Raw genomic sequence first — 19,561 nt, 5'->3', positions numbered from 1 at the left:
AATTTATTTATTTTTACACGTTACAGCAAGCTTTGAAAGTACAAACCTTGAGACAATGGAAAAAAAATACATATATTTCTTCAGTGGTGGAGAGAAAGTTGGAATGATGATAAAACTCTGCACTGAGTGGCAGGGCAGAAAACAAAGAGAAACCCAGGAGGAAAAAATCCAATAAATTCAAGCCTGAGGCAGGAGGAGTGAGAGTTACTGTGAGAAAGCATTCAGCAGAACATCAACAGCTGTGTGTGAAGTGATTACAGATCCCTAAAAGTCCAGATTTGTTGTTCTTAAATGCAAATTTACAGAGAGAGGAAATATCTTGGCTGCTTGTGTTGTAAACTTCAGGTTGTGATGCTGCTGTGAAGCGGCTTTAATGCTCGGCGGATGTTCTGAGGGGATCTGTGTGTCACTTTGAATCAGAACTGAAATCTGTCTCTGTTTGCTGTCAGCTTTGACGTCTGCCAGCAGGAACAATGAGAGCGAGTGCAGTGATAACATTCAGCCTCCAGTCTCAGCCGGGGCCCAATAAATTTTCTGTCTTTAATTATTTCAATCTTTGTTTCATCCTTTCGCTTAGCATTGATTTTTATGTTGCGTTAACATCCAGTTCTGAAGTCAGCCCATGTGAACATAATGAGGAAAAGCCCAATTTATTAGCATTTATTAGCTAATAAATTGAAAACACACCTTTTAATCTGAGCTGATTTACTCAGTAAGGGTAAAACAGTTTTATGTTGAGAAATAATATATTTTTAACAGATGCTATTGTGGCAAAATTATTGCCACCCTTAATAACATTTGATAAAATACTTGCAGAAAAAGGTGAATTTTTTTTGTTGTTTTTTTGTATTTTTACTAAGAAACTTTTTCATATTAATCTACATCTTCCTGTTTCCATGTGGTATTAAAATTGCTAAACAATGACACCCAATATAAAGAACATGCAAATAAGGATGATGTATTTATTCTCATCAGAAAAGATATGAAAATATCTTCAACTCATTCGCAGTGCCGGAACAATGATTTGAAATGTTTTGAATAAGTGGAAAGCTAAGAATAAAAGTTTATCTTGCCAAAGTGAGAAAGTACTGCCGACCAAAACAGACATGAACTCTTTCAGCAGGATAATGACTCAAAACGTCTGGCCAAATCAACACAGGAGTGGTTCAGTAAATGAGCCGTCCTCCATTCAGACCTTCATGTTGGGGAAACTATTGTAGAATTGTGAGGCGAATAAACTCTCAAATGTATAGATAAACACAACAAACCACAGAGACGAGTTCTTACTGCCAGCCACGACGGGTCGGGAGATTTATTTACATCTTCTACCACGGATGCATCATTACAAACATTATTTCTCAAATCTCAAAGTCTCAAAATCAAAGTCCCCAAAATCTCTCCGTTCTTTGTCTACAGACATTCTTATAGCTTCCAGTGACGTCGGTTTTGCGTCAAGATTCTGGCTGCCCAGTGACTGAGTGTGTGTTGGAGTTTCCACAAATTTCTGACTGACTTCTTCTCTCCACATCTGCTCCATTTCAGAACTGCAAAACAAGTCAATTAATAATAGTTGTTCTTATCTGTCTAAACCCGTACTTTCCAACCCGAGTTTTGGTCCAACATTTTGTACTTTCCAGATAAAACCGGGTCAGATCGACCTTTCTGGCGCCAGAAATCTTTTTCCTTAAAAACAACGCTTTAACGTATTCCTGCTCCGACATAATCCCCCCTATTCCGCTTTCAAGTGGAATACTAATTAACCTTAGCTGTTATTTTTGTTTATCGCTATATCAAGTTCCATGACTATGTGTGTAAATATAATTCTCAAATATAAATTTCCAAAATTGTATAAAATTGTATAAAAAAGCGGAATTAAATGGGAGGATAATTATTGTTTATGAGTAAATTACTAATATAATAATTCCAACACATGTTGATTAAACACAAATATCCATTGCTTCCATGATTGTTCTTCCATTTGTATAAGGTCGAAAAACCCTGTCGGCCCTCTTGCCGGCTTGGCTGGCTAAAGTTCTTCCAGGGAAAAAACTACCTTATGGTCCCCGCCCGCCTCGGGCGACCGCCAATACTGATAGAATCGTTTGGCACAAATGTAACACAATCATGGATCCACAGTGGATCAATCACAGATATTTATCATAATGTTTAATAGATCAGCATTGATACATAATCTTGTAATAATTCAGTGTGATTGAGTAATTAAGTGTTAAATCATAATAAGTGAATCTTCACAGAAATAGTTTTTTGCTTATGCTTGTGCTCATCCATGCACTCTCATACGTTCACATTCTCACGTTCTCATTCATGCTGTCTTACATATTCAGCTCACTCACATTCACACGTGTTCCTAGTGTGTTAACTATGTGTAGGCCACCCGTGTTGTATTGTATATAAGTTGTAAAGTTGTGTAACAATGTGTGTAGTGGTGTGTACAACAGTGTATTTCACATGAGTCCATTTTATTCTACTCCAGGTTTTTGTTTCCGTTCCTTAAACCTTTAGTCCATCAACCAAACCATAAGTGCTTTTAGTTCTAGCGTCGAAGTGTCCTTGAGCTTAGCAGTCCTCTGCATTGGTTATGGGTTCATGGGTTCATCGGTCCAGGTAGCCTTATGTGTTAGTCCGTGTGTTGTTCTCCGTCCTTGGTCATCCATCTGTATACAGTCTTCAAGATCCATTTTCTCATGATAGGAATCACACAAACACAAGCAGAAAAATAACAATTAGTACTATTACTAGAGTTATTCCAATTTTGGCTGCAAAAGCTCCCCATTTTCCTAAAATTTCCTCCAGACTTTGCAATGGCCAGTTCTTTCCTGCGTTTTGAATTTCCACTCTTAGTTTGTTTAGCTTTGTCATTGCTGCTCTAAATGTACCTTTTGGTGCGGTGTTCAGGAATATACGTACAGCATTTATTAGCAAACATATGACAGACTCCTCCCATTTTGGCCAAGATCCAATCTAATGCTTGTCTGTTTTGTTTTGCCATCCTACTTGTTTCATGAAGTTGTTCTCCTAGGGTCATAAATCCTTCAACTGTAAAATTGATCATTCTCTGTTGGTTGTAATAAACATAGCTGATCCATTCAACATTTTTATTAATCGTGATCCAAGGAATAATAGATTCAAATCCTGCAAGAACTTCATGTCGTGTTTTGAATTCATGTGGAATTCCTCTTGGTTGACCTATAAGGTCTAAATATACTCCTTCATTTAATCCATAATCCCCCAGGCTTCTACGAAGCCTAGTTTTATTGTTGTGCGTTCCTACGATGTCTTTTACTCCTTCATACACTAGAGTGACTGGTACTTTCATTCGAACAAGGGCGCAAAGACCTACCCATTTTAGGGGCAAGGTGTTGATTAAAATGTCATCACCACACATCCAGTAACTGTCTGCCACTGGATATGTCTGATCACCCAGAAAAAATAGTGGGGGAATCGTTCTCGTCACATTTATACAATCTTCTTCTGTAAATTTTGGGTTTTGATACCATATAGGTTTTGTAACAAATATTGAAGTTACTTTAGAATGTTTAAACCAAGATAGGACCCAAATAACATTACAATTCACTGTTGTGTTCCCTACATGTACTCCTCCATTATTTTCAAATCCTCCACTTACAAAACATTCATACTCTGCATCATAATCTACCTCATAATTTACTGGAGGATCAGGTTGTGTAGTGGTAATATTAAATTCTGCACAAACAGATTTGAACTTGTAACCTGTCCATTTATCTAAATAACGGTGTGAATTACGTGAACCGTATAATAATCTGCAATTCAATCCGCACATTGGTTTCTTAAAGAAAGAAAGTACATTAACTTCTGGAACAAATTTACCTTCCTTGCATTTTTGTCGTTGTTTAATTGCACACTCTTTAGATGTGTGTTTTTCTGGAATAACAATTGGTGCTGGTTCCGACCCAGTCCTGGTTCCAGAACGGATCCAGGACTCTGGTCAGTCTGGACTGTGTCAAAAGGAATCAGAGAAAAGTTCAACCTTATGAAATGTCTCTGGTGCAGACTGAGTGTTGCACCTTTGAAAAAATGTAGTTTTTACCAACTCTTAACAGCAACAGTGCCACTTAATTGTCTTATGACAAATTATTATTGATATGCCTTCTTCCATGCTTAATGTTCTCACATCGAGGAAACATTTTAAATATTGAGATTAATGTCTCTAAATATAAAAACTTTACAAGGTTTGTGAATAAAAGCAGCAGGTTTTATTGGCACTTTCTGCCGATATTGTTCTCTGTCTAAGCTGAGCATATATTTCTTAACCTCACTGCAACTTCAGATGCCAGTGAATTAATTACCTCTTATGCCTGAGATTGTTTACGTGTTTCTATAAACAGCAGCCTTAATTAAAACTCCTCGGCTGTCATTAAGTGTAACTAAGCAGAAACAATCCTCTTATGTTAAATGTGAACAAAAGAAAAGCAGATTGTAGATTTTAAGAGACTCTGAAGTGGAGAAACAGTCCAGAGGACAGAGAAGACTTTTGTGTTTGCAGCAAGAAGCTGCAGGTCTCCTATAAATCTGTGGAGTTGGGGAATCAGCTTAAAAACCCAATAAGATGAGAAACAATCTGCTTCTGTTTCGCTCTACAAACTCTGGAGATCATTATCCCAAAAAGAATCATTCATCAAATAAAGACTATTATAAACAACAAGTTTCTTCTTCATGAGACTGTTTTACAATAACAACAGTGTCTTCAGACAGAGGCTCCTTCAGAGCCGCTGTAATACAGACTGCTATAGGAGTCGCTACCTACCCACAAACATCAACATATAAACAACTCTTTGAGGAAACCGTGATGATAAATTACATTTAGTCTCCATTTGGGACTAAAAGTATCTTTGAGTTGGATTTAAATGAATGCTTAGTCATGCATTGGTGTGGCCTAGTCAAAGTTCAGTGCTAAATCACTGTAAGAATTTGAGGTGAAAGTAGGTAAGAGTTTTAAGAGTTTTCCAAAGAAATGTTAAGACAGCAAGTATTTTTTTTTCCTAGTAAACAAGTAATATGTACCTTTAAACAAACATCTTTGTTTTTGAATAAATTATTTTTCTAAATTATGAAAAAACCTTGTAGAAAAATCCAAGTTCATCAAGAAACTCTGTTTATGTCATCCGGTGTGTGACTGGCGTCAAAACCAGGTTGGAAATTGTCATTAGGAAGCTCAACAAATCTAATGAGCTGAAACAATTGGACCTTTTAAAGTTGATGCAGCTTCCCAGCATGTGCATGAATATAAGCTTTGAACCTGCAGAGACCGAACATCTGCCTCCAGGAAAAACATCTGGCTCCTTTACTTCCTGCTGCCGGTTCTGTCCCAGCATGCTCTCTTCTGAAATCTGCTTCAGACTGCTGCCTTACTTGACATCTGTCTCATGAAGAGACCTTTGACCTTTCCAATGCGCTAACGTCTCTGGGGCAATCTTCCTGATAAAAAACTGTGCCCAGCTGTATCTCCATCCCTGTGGAGTCTCATTTTGCTGTGGGTTTTTATTGAGCTCTTTCTATCATTCAGGTAGTTATCATAGTGAAAGATTCTGTATTTCCAATTTATCCTCAACTGGGTTTTTGTGACAAGTGAAGTAGCGTTTCCTCTCCCCCCTCCTATCTCTGCTAACTGTCTGGAGAAGGGAAACCACCAGGGAGCTTGCCGAGTGTCACTCAGCATCGATGCTGGTTCTCTCTTCTGACAGGACCGATGCTCTGCATGCCCGACACGTTCAGCCGATAACCTGCCGGGAGCCGCCAACACAAACAGACACAAAGAATATGGCTTTTACTGTTCACCCAAAACAACGAGAAGCCTCCTGGTTTTATTCAGTGATTAATGCACTGATGCGTTAATCAGGAAGACAGTAATGATGTTGAGTAGGTGGCATTCTGGATGAAAGTCTGAAAATCACTGAGTTTTTCTAATTGTGGAAGTTGGCAATGAGCAATGAGGCTAGCTACTGTTAGCATTCCAGTATGCTAACAATGTTCTTTCCGCTCTGTAAAAGCAGCCATATTGAATCTATACTCAGGTTTGGTTGCATGAACCCAAAGGAACTTTTGATGGATTTCACCAACTTGGAATTGAGAAATTGTAATAATAAATTGATTTTGAGTGAAGTGTTTCCAAATGTATGTGAACCTGCTACCAGTAACAACACATCAATGTTTGTTTTAGTTCCTAATTATTCTAATAAGTTGAAACCAACCTGTGTGTTGAGTGTGTGTGTATTTAGTCGTTTGGTGTGGCAGAAAGAAGGGCTCATTCAAAGCTCCCTTCCTGCAGTCGCTGCCACTTTAAACTCTTTAAACTCGTTTGTTTCAGTGGTTGAATAAAATCACCTTCGTGTTCTGCAGCTTGTTTCCTCTGGTTTTCCATCTGCCTGCTCTTTTCTCAGCACAAAAGTAAAGCAGCTATAAATGTAATTGTGTTAGTTTCCTTAAATCCGATAGGAAGCTCTTTGGTGTATTGCGTACAGCTTGATTGAAACTTCTGATCTTAAAGAGTGCAATTATCCCCCGACTCCTGTTAAATCAGCAGCACATATTGGCTGGCGTTAGTCTTCCAGACAGCAGCGCTGAGCTCGGGTCTACTAATGGTGACATAAAGAAGCATAATTAAATCTTGAACATGTCCTTGGTTTGTCAGTCAGATCCACTCTCGCGTCACTATGACCCGCCTCCCTCCCCAGTAATCCGTCTGCATGGGGTTTTATTAAACCATCCATACCCAGACGTCTTCATTATAATCCAGCCATGCCCGAGGAGCTGACATCTGATTCTGCTGGAGAAGCAGGCGCAGGATTGAATTTCTGCTTGTGGAGAGAGAGAAACTGAAGCCAAATCTGAGCTGCTTTGTTTTCATTCTGCCTGTGGAGAGTTGAGTGTGAAGTTGTGGGAGTTAAACAAACGGTGGCATGTCTGATGCAACTATTATCAAAAACATCTGAGTTTCGGTTTCAGCTTCCACATGATGGAAATCCAAAATTCATAATGTGTTTACAGAAATCCCAGCATACTGGAAATAATGTACTGTATAGCACAAACAATCAATTCTTTGTCATAGCTTCTGCATCTTCTGAATTAATTACAGTGAACCTCAGCCTTTTTGTGGTTCAGTATTCATGGACTGTTTTTTATCTAAAATATTTGAAAGATAATGGATCTTGTGAAGCTGAACTACCAAAGTGTGATGCTACTTGATTCTCTGTTGGCTGGAATTTGCATAGCAGCCAACTCAGGAACTGATTGGTTGTGCTCCAAAAAGCAAAGTGAAGGAAGACTGTGGATTTTAACTTCTGCTGTGGAGCTACAACAGTTTTTATTGTGGGTATTAATGCATAATGAAGTCTGAATTATTACAAGTGTTTTCAGGAGAGTCTCAACTTTGACCTCCAGAAACACCAAGGTCACACTGCAAGTGGGAAAAAGTCTGTTTTTTAGATTCCAATGTACTGGGGTAAACCTGCATACCTGACAAAACAATCAGTTTTACCACATTTTAGGACAAGAATGGGAGGATTGATAATTAAGAGCTGAAATCTTTAGCATTTTCACAGATTTACAAAATGCACAAACTCTGGAGTAACGAAAGTTGACTTCACCACTGATTAGGAAAATGAATGAACCACTGACTAATCAGAGGAGCTCCTGAGTGTGTATTGTTCACAGCTCCTTAAATCAATGCTTTCAATTCATAGCAGAAATTATTTGGAACATGGTTGAAAACTGCTGATCAAATGAATTTCAGAACACACCAACAAACTGAGGTTTTCTACATTTTGATGTTGCTTTCCTCTTTCAGTTGATGCTCAGCTTTTAATTCAGAGCATGAAAGCTGCATTTTCTTTATGGCTCTCCACAGGATAATTCCCTGTGATGTCTATCATTAATTACTCAGAACCACAGAGGAAGAAGTGGAAAAGAGCATTTTTAAAACATATTCTAAAAATATCAATATTTTTCAGTCACTCCCACAATCTGTGCTATCCTCTATGTGATATTTCCAAGAGTTCAGCAGAGACAACTCAAGCTGCGTTCCAGCAGTGTGTTACTCATTTGGCAACTCCAGACCAGCCAATCTGCGTCCTGAGAAATGACTTGGCCAGGAATGGGAAAACGATGTAAGCGTCTTCTGCTCACAGCATTCCTCATGTTTGGTAGAAACTCGCTTTATTCTCAGCAGCAACAACCAACCTTTAAACAGGGCAATGCTCTAGCTTCATTTCATAGCTTATGAGGGCAGAAAGGGGGTTTACGATTGTTAAATTACCCAGACGACTCAAAGCAGTAATGATGAGCATTCCCCACAGGGAAACACAACCTCTGCTCCTTATAGCTTCTAAGTCTCAATAGCTTCCTCCTGTAAGATTAAGTACCTCCAGTACCAGGCAGAGACTTGCATGCGGGTCTCATCAGACAGAGGAAGTCAGTAATAATTGGCCAGAAAAGTCATTTTGAGTTCTGACCCAGATCTGGCAGATGGTCAGTCCTTCGTTACAGTCTCTTCCCCCCCTGATAACATGCTCTTAGGAAGCCCAGCTGCCCAGCTGAACCCCCTGAGTGCACATATGTTATCAACTTTGACTGGACCAAATTCCCTGAATATCTCCTGAAAAAGGTAGATGGTGACATCCCATAACTACAGAGCGATGTTTACTGGAGCAAAGAGAGAGCAATTCAACATTTCTCACTGCATAATACAAAAACATTAACAAGGATTTTTGGTCTAGATTCTAGTGCAAATATCTTAGTACATGTAAAATGAGACTAAACCAGCTGACTAGGAACCTTTAAGAAAGTAAATCATTTCTTAATATGGATGAAAATTTACTAGTTCTACTTGCAGATTATTCCACCTAACAAGATGTTTTTCCTTTGTTATATGTGAAATAATCTATCATGAGAAATAGCACTTTAGTTTATTGATTTTAATTGACCTCTAGCATCATCATGAAGAAGCTGCTGCACCGTCTCGCATTCGAGCTCTTGATGTTGCAGAAAAGCCTTTCCAGGTGGGAGGGAGGTAAACAGTTTGTGACAGTGGTGGTTTCGGTCCTCCGTGACGCTGGTGGCTTCATGGACGCAGAGGGAAGCGTAAATGTCCTGCAGACCCGGCGGAGAGCTGCAGAGGATCCGCTCAGCTGGCGGCATCTGTGGTCAGAGGCATGACAGTTTCTATATCAGACTGTAACACAGCTCCTATTCTAAAGCTTAAATCCTAAATTTAGCCAAAAATATAGAAGGGCTTATTTTTCTCAGTAGCTATCAAACACAATATGGCACATTTTCCGTAATTCCTCAACACAGAAAAGAACAGACAGAAAAATCTAAGAAGTGTTATTTTCTTTGGTTTCTGAGCGACTTACGGATCGCTTTCATTTCCTGCAAAGTTCCAACGTTTTATTGGAATCATATTTTTGATAACCTAGCAACCATAAATACAGATAAATTCAGGTTTTTTATAATTTTAGTCATAAATGAGTTAACCCACTAACATTAAAAGGTTTGAAAAGCAGCTGTTCAAATTTCCCACCAACTCTCACTCTGACTGCATCACACAAATAAAGAAATGCACTCAGATGTCAAGATTATGCTAATTCTAGAAGACACTGTATTTCTTTTATCTTGAAAAAATATATTTTAATCACATTCAGTGATAAACGATTTCGGGTATAGCAAAATGTACATATATTGGGATCCACTTGTGAACATTTCAGTTTTTTCTCATCCTTTGTATCGTCTGCATACACCTGGCAACATACGCTTGATCAGCAACATCCTGCTGAATCATTAATAAATTAGCAATGGTCCCAACACTAAGCCCTGTGGGACACCACAGTTGCTGGCAATCACTTAGTGCATGTTCCGTAACTTAACACTGCATCTCATGAAATATATGACTTAATCCAGTTAATTATCCTTAAAAAAGTAAAAAGATGAAGTATTTTGTTTGTAATATGGAATGGCTGATGCTGTTGGAACATTTCCAGAAATCATTACAAATAGGACTGACAGAACCATATGTATTCCAGGAAAAGCACATCTCTGTTTCACAGAGAGTCAACATGAACTAACAGTAGGCGACATGGTGGACTCAACGCGGCTGATTAGTCTGCCTTTGAGGGAAAGCCTTTTCTGTTCCCCCTCTGATGGATTTTCACACTGCAGTAGCTTTTATCACGGCTCTGCTGTGTTTAGTTGTGCTCCCCTCTGGGTATACAGCTTAAGGTAACACTGGCTTTCACAGCTTTCTGTTTACACCACATACAGGGACAAATTTAATAACAAATATATCATAAACAAAAGCCATAAAGCCCCCAGAGAGGATCTCTTCCATCTGTAACCTTTACATATGGTTGTTGCTCTGAATGGGTGAATTGCTGCTTCTAAAACACGGCCTGCTCCTCCACGTCTGTCTCTTTCTTAGGATGATTACAATTATTTCCCAGCAGGAAAAATTGACACACATGCTGTGTAACTTATTACCTCTACAGACTCTACTAATGGAACTGCAATCAACATTTTCCTGTTGTAATTATGTAAACAAAATAAATCTGTTCTCCAACTGATGCATTACTGTCTGCCTTTCAGCCTCATTTCAGTAAAAACCCAGGAATGAAGAAACACATTTTTAACTTTGACATCTTAAAAGATTAATTTAAGCAACAGTGGCTGGACCTGGACCCTTAAAATGTTCCTCGGTCAAAGTGAAAACCATTATTTCTGCAAAAGTTATGGCTGGAATAAAAAGACAAGGCTTTTAACAGCGACTTTGGTACTAATGTGACACGCATTTCATAATATTAAAAGACTTTTAGACTAAAATGATTTTCATTTTGATTTATTAGAGTGATCAGCCACAAAAAGGTGAAAATATTTTGTAAGGCCTGAAAAAACAAAGATATTCTGTGTTGTCTGTTCCTGTTTTATGTCTTTATGGATTTAACATATATATTTATTGTGCTTAATCACAGTCATATTATGTCATTTTATATCTCACATGTAAAAATCAAATGTGACGTACATTCAAATCTGGTTCTGCACTCAGAAAACATGGTTGGCAACCTTTCTATTCTACAAATTGTGAAACCCAACATTTCAGTGTGGAACCCCGAGAATTACTGGCGATGCTCCTTTTGAAGTCATACATAATGCATTGGACTGAACTCAATTAGTGCTTCTCTAGTCAGCGCTTTAACAATCAGAGTCTCATTCGTATTCACCCAGTAAATTGTCACAAACATTCATGCTGACGTTGAACTCGCAACAGGCTAATTACCAGAAAACTGCTCCTCCTTCTGAACGCGGCTTCACAACAGACTTTAAGCTCAGCTGTCGACTCCTGGACAAACCAACCCGCTTCATGAACTTTGATGAAATGGACGACTTTATTTTCATTTCATATTCTTACTTTGTCCTGCGATTGTTGTTGGTCAACACCTATTTCTCCAAAAACTTTCAAAAGGGGAATATAATTTTAACAAACATTCCTACAACTGTCTTATGTGTTTGAACAATTCACAAAAACTTGAGTTTTTATGAAGTAACATAGTTTAACCCATGATACCATTGTGAACATCAGTATAGAAATATAACTTATATAAAAGTTGTATTTAAAAACAAATGTGGAAAACATTTTACATGTGAAGGTAAACACAAGTTTTACATGTGGAAATTATTTGGGATATTTTTTTTATGGTTTAATAAAATCTGAAAATTGTTTCTGACATGTAAAAATTTATAGTGCAGTAACTTAGTAATATCTTCTGCATGACAAATAATTAACCAAATTTCTCATATGAAAAGTTTTATCAGGCAACTACATAGGAAACAAAACAATATTTCAACATGTGAATAAACACTTTACATGGGATTAACTTTCAAATATGGAAACTGTGACATGTGAAACATTTCACCATGTTTCACATGCAGAAATGATAATGTGTAATAATATGCAACACATGGAAAAACCTTCAACATGTGAAATATTTTCCTGCATGTTTTGCAATTGTAAATATGTTCACTTGTGTAGCACACAATTTTTGGATGATGCTGCTCTGCCTCTGCCATTCCAATTACATAACACAAAATGACACCAATATCCATTATAAATAAACTCATACATCCCATGCAGTCCAACAACACCCATGTAAAAATGATCTGCCTGCTGCTGAGACCTCGGGGGAGTGTGTGTGTGTGTGTGTGTGTGTGTGTGTGTGTGTGTGTGTGTGTGTGTGTGTGTGTGTGTGTGTGTGTGTGTGTGTGTGTGTGTGTGTGTGTGTGTGTGTGTGTGTGTCTCAAACTAATTAGGATGTGGGCTGGATGTGAGATAAGCCTTCCAGGCTGACAGGTGGATCATTGCTGCATGTAATGACCTAAAAGTTGAGGTTGGGGTCTGAGCTGACTTTATCTGTCTGCGCTGCATTAGTCCCCAGGAACCAAAATAACTCTTTCAGCTGCTGATGCCTGAACATGACAGTGATGACAGAAAAAAAGTTGGATTATTTCATGAAGCATGCGGCGTGTCGTTAGCAGGGTGGGATTTAATGCATGCCCCTTCAGAGAAGGCAACACCGCTGAGCTGAATCAGAAACATAAGGCTTCTCCTTTGTAGCGACATCTTGACATGTAGCTATCAGCAGACCAACCAATAGTTATTTTCAACAATTCATATTTACAGCCTCAAGTCAAGCTGACTTCTCACAGCGAGAGTGGCTGGGTGGAACATACGAAGAGGAAAAACAAGATATTCTGTTCAACAATCACTTTGGAGAGAACTAAAGGAGTCTCAAACTGTTTAGCCAAATGCTAATGGTTTATTTTACAGAATTAGATTTACTGACAAGAGAGCAACTGGAAACGATGAAGGACATGTTGAAGTTTGGGATAATTGGAGTTGAGTTTATCCTCACAGTGTCCTGCACAGCTGGTCCTGAAGTTTGAGGTTGGAGTGTTTTTTATATACATAGTTTATTTATAAAATTACAACTACTTTAATTCAACCTAACATTTAACTTATTAGGTAATCATGTGTTTTAGACATTTTTTATTTTATGGTAAACCACTTTTGAAAATTTTTCTTTTGAATTTAATTTTACATATATTCTTCTTTTGTATATGAATTATTGAAAGTTATGATAAAAAAAACAAATTCAGTTTCCAAAATCAAAAGGCTGTGCTTTCAAACTATTCATCCCGTTTGGCTTTGTTTATAAATTGTGAATTTATCAAGTTGTTGATTCCAGTTTCTCGTTGTGTAATATCACATTTAATAACAATGAAGTTATTGGAGCTGCCTTCACTTTTTTTGAATTGTGCTGTTTATGATTTAATATTGCAAGACATTTACTAAGTTTTTGCTTTCAGCTTTGTTAAGGTTTTTGTAACTCATAATTGTCGTATTAATTTCCATATCAGAAATCCAGAAATATTGTAAAATGTGCAAGAAAGAAACAAAGGAGAATGAAGACACAAAGTTTCTGCAAAGTCATTACAGGCAAGTCAGGTAATTTTATCTGTGTAGAAAACAACAAGGCAAAAGTGTTTTACACGATTAGGAGGAAATAAAACAACAAACAATCTCAAAACATTACATTGTATTAGCAAGGTAAGGGAAAACATGGCATGACTCTCTTTATCATGCTGCAGTAGTTATTAATCAAAGTCAGCTCTAAATGGGTGTTTAGCCTTCAATTAAAGACACTCAGTATTTCTGCAGCTTTAAAAACAGAAACTGAAAACTGCTTTTCCACAATCAGTTCTGATTCTGAGTTTGCAAAATAGACCTGAGTGGTCCAGAGAGGTCTGCAGGTATTTTAAGCATTTTCAGCTTTTATGTTTATTATGTGTGAAAAGTCCGCAAAGTTCAACATCTCCTGGTCAAATTGAGAAACACCTTGACGCTGATGTAACCAGGTAGCTCCACAAAGTTTAAGATCACACAGCAAGAGTCATTTGTTATAATTCCAGTTTATTCTGATTGATGTAGTTCAAAAAAGGAGGGCAACCTCTACAGTCAAAAGTTAGATTCTTAAAACATACCATAAATAATTGCTCTTTATTCATAAATGTTTGAACATTTTCTGACTTTTAATCTTGCCAAGAAACTACAAAGGAAAAAAATGCACACATTCATCAACATGCTCTCTGATGTTTGCATTATTGAGGAAGAAAACTCATTAAATCACCATATTCAGCATATTCAAAGCCTTTTGTCTTTAAAGCCCTTGGAGTTATCTTGGAGCTCTTTTCAAAGGAGAGGAGGGTATTGAACTGTTTTAGACCATCGTGACAAAAGACCTTGTTAAAATGACAAAGAGCAAGGTTGTGTCGGACAGACCACCGAGTGGCAACGGAGGGACGGAGAAAGCAGCAGAATACTAATTTGTTCTTGCACATTCAGTGAGGGAGAAGACAGCAGGGGACGTCAGGCAAAGTCCTGAGCTTTTTCTTGGATAGCAAAAAAATAAAAATTAAAATAAGATAAGAAACCTTTTCTGTGTGGCACTGAATCCAACCAGAGCACAGATAATATCTGAAAGGTCTTTTTTTGTTTTAACAGCTAAAAACCAAACCGTTACATGGTGATAACTAAACTCTGCTGCGTTCTTCTTTGCAGGTTTACGGAGTTCTTGGAGCCCTTTGAGAGAGTTATCCAACCGGAGGAGCTTTGGCTCTACAGGAATCCTCTGGTTGAATCGGACCACATTCCTAAAAGGGTCATGTTTGTAAGTACGTTACACATCTCAAAAGAAACAGGAATATTTCTCTGAATGTTTAGATTTACTCTAATTGTTTTGATGATTGCATCTATTTATTTATGGTGCTCAGAGACTGACTTTCATTTCAAGAGTTTGTGTGTTGTTTAGCACATGCAGTCAGGGAACGATTCCCACAGCACTTATCTTTCTTTTAATTGGTAATGAAAGTATTTTTACAGTTTTAATGCACCCAGATCAGGCCCAAACATGTGAGGAGCTGGGATATTCAGAGACACATAGAGACAATTACAAAGCCAGTCTTCTACCGCCTGAAGGAAAGGACAGACCGTCTGACAACTCAACGCAAATACTCAAAATGGCAGCAGGTCAAATGCATGATGGTTCAAAGTTACAATCTTTTATTCAGACACTGCTTTCCAGGATTTCCTTGCCTTTATCTCTGTCTCCACTGCCGTCAGTGTTACTGCCCATGCTGAAGATAATCATCCCCACATCATGACACTGCCACCACCATGGTTCATGACTTGAACAGTGTGTTAAGAGACAGACAGACAGAACATTTATCCAGCAGTTCAAAAGTGCAATAAGAATTGCAGTGCATTGTGTTATTTTTCCAGAAACCAGCTGTTTGTAGACCTAAAAGTTAATGTCTTGGTTCTGGGCAAGTTTTACCATTTCCATTCCAAGATTCTTCCACTTGAGCTGAAGATCTCTGCAGCTCCTCCAAAGGCCTCAGTAGCCTCCTGACTGCTGCTTTGATTAATGCTATAATTTATGAGGCTTATAAAAAGTCATCCTATATTTTAACAAACAAGAGAGACTTCCAACTGTCACACCAGCTTGTTTGTGTGCTCACGTCTAGTTTTCTGCCAGTCATTGTGACATTGCATGAAATGTTTAGTTTTAGTCAGACACCATTTTCCCCAGTGAAGTGAATTTGTAACAGCTGGCAAAAATGCCTCCAGGCAACAAGCCGCTGTGTGTTTTCAGTTTTGTGGAGTCTAAAGGTTTTCTTCCTCTATTCAAGTGAAAATGTCTATTTAAATGTGATGTTGGATATTTCAGCTCTTGTGAAGGAAGTGTCTCGTTGTGCTGGATTTTACCTGATATTGTGCTAAAATAAAAAAAAAGTAAAACAACCATCCAGCTGCATATTTGTCTCTTTTCATTGTGATGTGTTTGAATTTGAGCCTCTTGGATCCCTGAACTCCTCACTCTTCACTCACATGATGCATTTAAACTGCTGAGGTGACAGGAAGTCATGTCAAGCAGACATATGACAGCTTAGTATTTAAAATACTTTCTACATTAAAAAAAGGATGTTTACCAGTTAGGATCTAGTATTTGCATGTTTGTCTGGAAGCGTTTCTGCCAGACAAACCAGCATCGCGTGAGTAAAGAGGTCAAAGCATAATTACAATCCGTTTTGTGGAGCTCAAAGTGACTAATTACTAGATCAACTTGATGGGTAATTTTGAAAGCATTTTAAAATGCATTAGTTATTTATAGTTCTGGCAGTCAGTCCAGAAACATGAGTGCCAAATTCTGCAAGCTGACAATTCTCCTTTGACAGTTCTCCTTTGAGCCTTAAAGGGAAATTGACAGATTGTATTAGCTGGGGTATCAATAAATCTTTGGGAAAAAGATTTCTATCACTTGGGATTTGAGAGAAAGTCTCTTATTCCCTGGCTGCGTGTCTTCTGGGAAAATAATCCATCCTCTCAGACATTTTCTAGTACTTCCACTCTGACAGCAGCCCTGAAGGTCTGCAGAAGTTATCTGGCTGTTCCTATGAGTGCATGAATAACATTTACATGATGCTACAGTACGGCTCACTGTGACCTTTATTAGAATGAGTGCTGTTGAAGCTGGAGGTCGGCTGCAGGTGTCACTCCTGCATATTCCATGTGTGAGAAGTGGCAGGAGGTTTTTCGTTTAGTTCTGTAAATACATGCAACACTGCAGGAATATTTTAGCCATTATGTTGCTTTTAAATGTTGTAAACAGTTTGTGAATATAGAAATCCTAATATTTCTGCTAAACACATAATGATCACTACCAATGGAAAGCTCTGCTTCACTAATGAGATTTCACAACCAGCAGGTAATTACTGCTTCACTAATGGATTTAATAAACTTACATTTAGCTATAAGGTCACATCGTTTTAAATAAACACCGACTGTATTTTACAAGTTTCAATAAAGATTTTCTGCAGGGCGACTGTGGCTGTATGGTAGAGTAATCGTCTTGCGATCGGAAGGTTGTAGGTTCGATTCCAGCTTCCTCTCCTGTCGATGTCCCTCTGGGCAAGGCACTTAACCCCAAATTGCCTGCGATCTGCATATCGGTGTGTAAATGAGTCACATTCTCTGGGTGAATGTGACTCTGGTTACTGTACTTGGCTGTAATTTCCACCACACACTGCAGTTTCTGTTTTAAAGCCATGAAGATTTGGAGAATCCTGTCTCTAAATCAGTTGCTGCTTAGGGCAGAAATATAAAACAATTTCATCCTGGATTTAATTAATACATTCTGTGGCAACAGTTATTACCTCTGAGCAGAGGGAGCTCAAATCTCCTATCAAATTAGATAGAAACTCTGAGTACTGCTTGGAAGACCCAGTGAACAATCAAACAAGTTGTTGGGCTTTTCAGTTTGACAGGTTCATGTCACAAGTTAATGCAGGAGTGTTTTTGTGTTTAATAAATCCCCTGGGCCTCGAATATCACTATAATTATTACCATTGTGTTGCTGTGTCTTATTTCCTTACAGGCAATTTCCTTCCTTACCCCACTGGCAGTGATATTCGTGGTGAAGATAATTCAGAGAACGGACAAGACGGAGATAAAGGAGGCATGTTTAGGTGCGAGAAAATCTTCCCTTCAGTTCTCATAATTAAAGTGCTGAAAATGTTTTTCTTTTTGATGATTGCATGACAACAAAATGTTTTTCCTGAATGCATTTCTTGCTAAATTCACCTGAAATTTAAAAGCCTTGGAATGTGAATGATTTGGCCTGTAATTGTTACAGCATATTTATTATGCAAAAAGTTCTGCCTATGCTATATTAGATTTTTTATGCTTGAGCAAGAACAAATTTTGTTAGCATTTCTTTCAGCTCAATATCTTTTTCCTTCCTCTGCCTGAAGCAATCTAGCCAAATATAAGGAGTTCATTAGGCTTAATGGTGCTGATCTTTAAACTCTGTGACCTCTTGTGTCTGTCAATATGCCACCATGAATATTGTTCTTAGTCAAGTATTTACTTATTATCAATTTAAAGCATCTTCTTTCATTCTCTATCAGAACCCGGTGGTTTCACATTTTTTCCTACTTTCCCTTGAGGTCGAGTGCCAGAAAAAGGCATCGGCGCTGCAAGCCATTAAGAAAGTTTAACACAAATCCAATTAAAGAGAGACACAGTGATGAATCAGGTGGAAAGCGAGTGTCTCAGTGCAGCAGAGATTACATTGCAGTGGAGAATTTAACGAGCCCCTCGCCGCCTGCAGAGAAGGACTTTTACAAACCGGTTTAGAAAACACAGGAACTCAAAGAATTACAGGGAGGAAGACTATTCTGCATTTTATGACAGATGTCAGACAGATCAGAGTTCTGAGGATGGCATTAAGAAATTATCTCTATAATGAGACAGAGAAATATTCAATTAATTGTTCAGATTGGTGTAAAGTTGTTTATTTTTAAAACCCTGACAGATGTATAAATTTTTCATGTCAGAAGCTTTCACATTGCAGTTCCAAATGCTTCGCTTTGGTAAAGCTTTCCCCAGGGCTCTCGACTTCAGAAACACAAATAAGATTACAGGACATAATTAGGTTTAAATAGATTACGCCTGGTAAGTTTATGCTCTTTACTTTTGCTGATAAATGGGCATATATTGTGGGGTACATTGCTTTCTGCCACGCTCAGTATTCTACTTCAGGGTAGAAAGGAAAACGTTTTGAAAAGTCGTCTAATAATCTTTTATCACTCCAGAAGTCACGCTGCTTAATTACGTGATTATCTCTGAGTCAGAATATAATGGAGCCATCTGAGGGTCATATTTCCCACCAGACGACTCACTGAGAACGAGTCACAGATGAAAACCGAGCGCTTGCTTTAATTGTGAAGATAAAGTTAAAACACTTTTTCATCCTGGTAATGTGACATCACAGAGCATGCAGCGATGTCACTACTCAGTTTATGTGAGGAGGATTTGTGGTCTTTTCAATTCTACAACTTTATTTTCATAAAACCTTTCTTGATTTACATATTCTTCATTCATTCTGTTTTTGTTTTTGTTTTTTTGATCAGGAAAAATGAGTCAGGATTCAGAAGTTTTCCAAGTTTGAAATTGTGTCGGCTGAATGACTGGATCTGAATAATGCAGCTCTAGTGGGATGTAGCAAGTCTCCAGAGGTCAAAGTTTACCAGAAGTGGTTCATGGAGGGAACAGCAGTGAACAGACAGCCAAGGGTTACTGATGCTGCTCCATTCAGTATATCACAGTCAGTCCTGGAAGCACTGATGAACCAGATAGAAAGGAGGACATAGGATATGATTAATGCAATACTTCCAAAAGGTTCCCACTGCCTGATTTTAAAATATAATGCGGCTCTTCGCAGGGGCCTCCTGATCAGAAGCCTGGAACAGATTATCTGACTCCTACATCCACCAGCTCTTCACTGAGCTCAGTGCAGATGAGATGAACGGAGTCAAAGTAACAGGAGTGAGAAGCCTGATGAGACTCAACCGCTGTGAATGTTGGAGAAAAGCTGAGTGAATCCTGAATGCTGCTGAGAAG

General features: G+C 38.2%; 1 protein-coding gene across 1 annotated transcript in view; it reads left to right on the top strand.

The window, feature by feature from the left end:
• Positions 1-19,561, top strand: part of plpp4 (phospholipid phosphatase 4) — a 48,157-nt gene that overhangs the window by 11,665 nt on the left and 16,931 nt on the right. Inside the window, exons 2-3 of the mRNA XM_055021774.1 lie at positions 14,660-14,768; positions 17,535-17,625. Of these exons, the coding sequence (XP_054877749.1) occupies positions 14,660-14,768; positions 17,535-17,625 (200 nt within the window). The remainder of the gene's footprint in view (positions 1-14,659; positions 14,769-17,534; positions 17,626-19,561) is intronic.

Source organism: Poeciliopsis prolifica, unplaced genomic scaffold (genome assembly GCF_027474105.1).
Source record: "Poeciliopsis prolifica strain line A6 unplaced genomic scaffold, Auburn_PproV2 SCAFFOLD078, whole genome shotgun sequence".
NCBI classification, from domain to species: Eukaryota; Metazoa; Chordata; class Actinopteri; order Cyprinodontiformes; family Poeciliidae; genus Poeciliopsis; species Poeciliopsis prolifica.
Note: the sequence above shows the minus strand (reverse complement) of the source record. Positions and strands in the feature narration are given on the sequence as shown.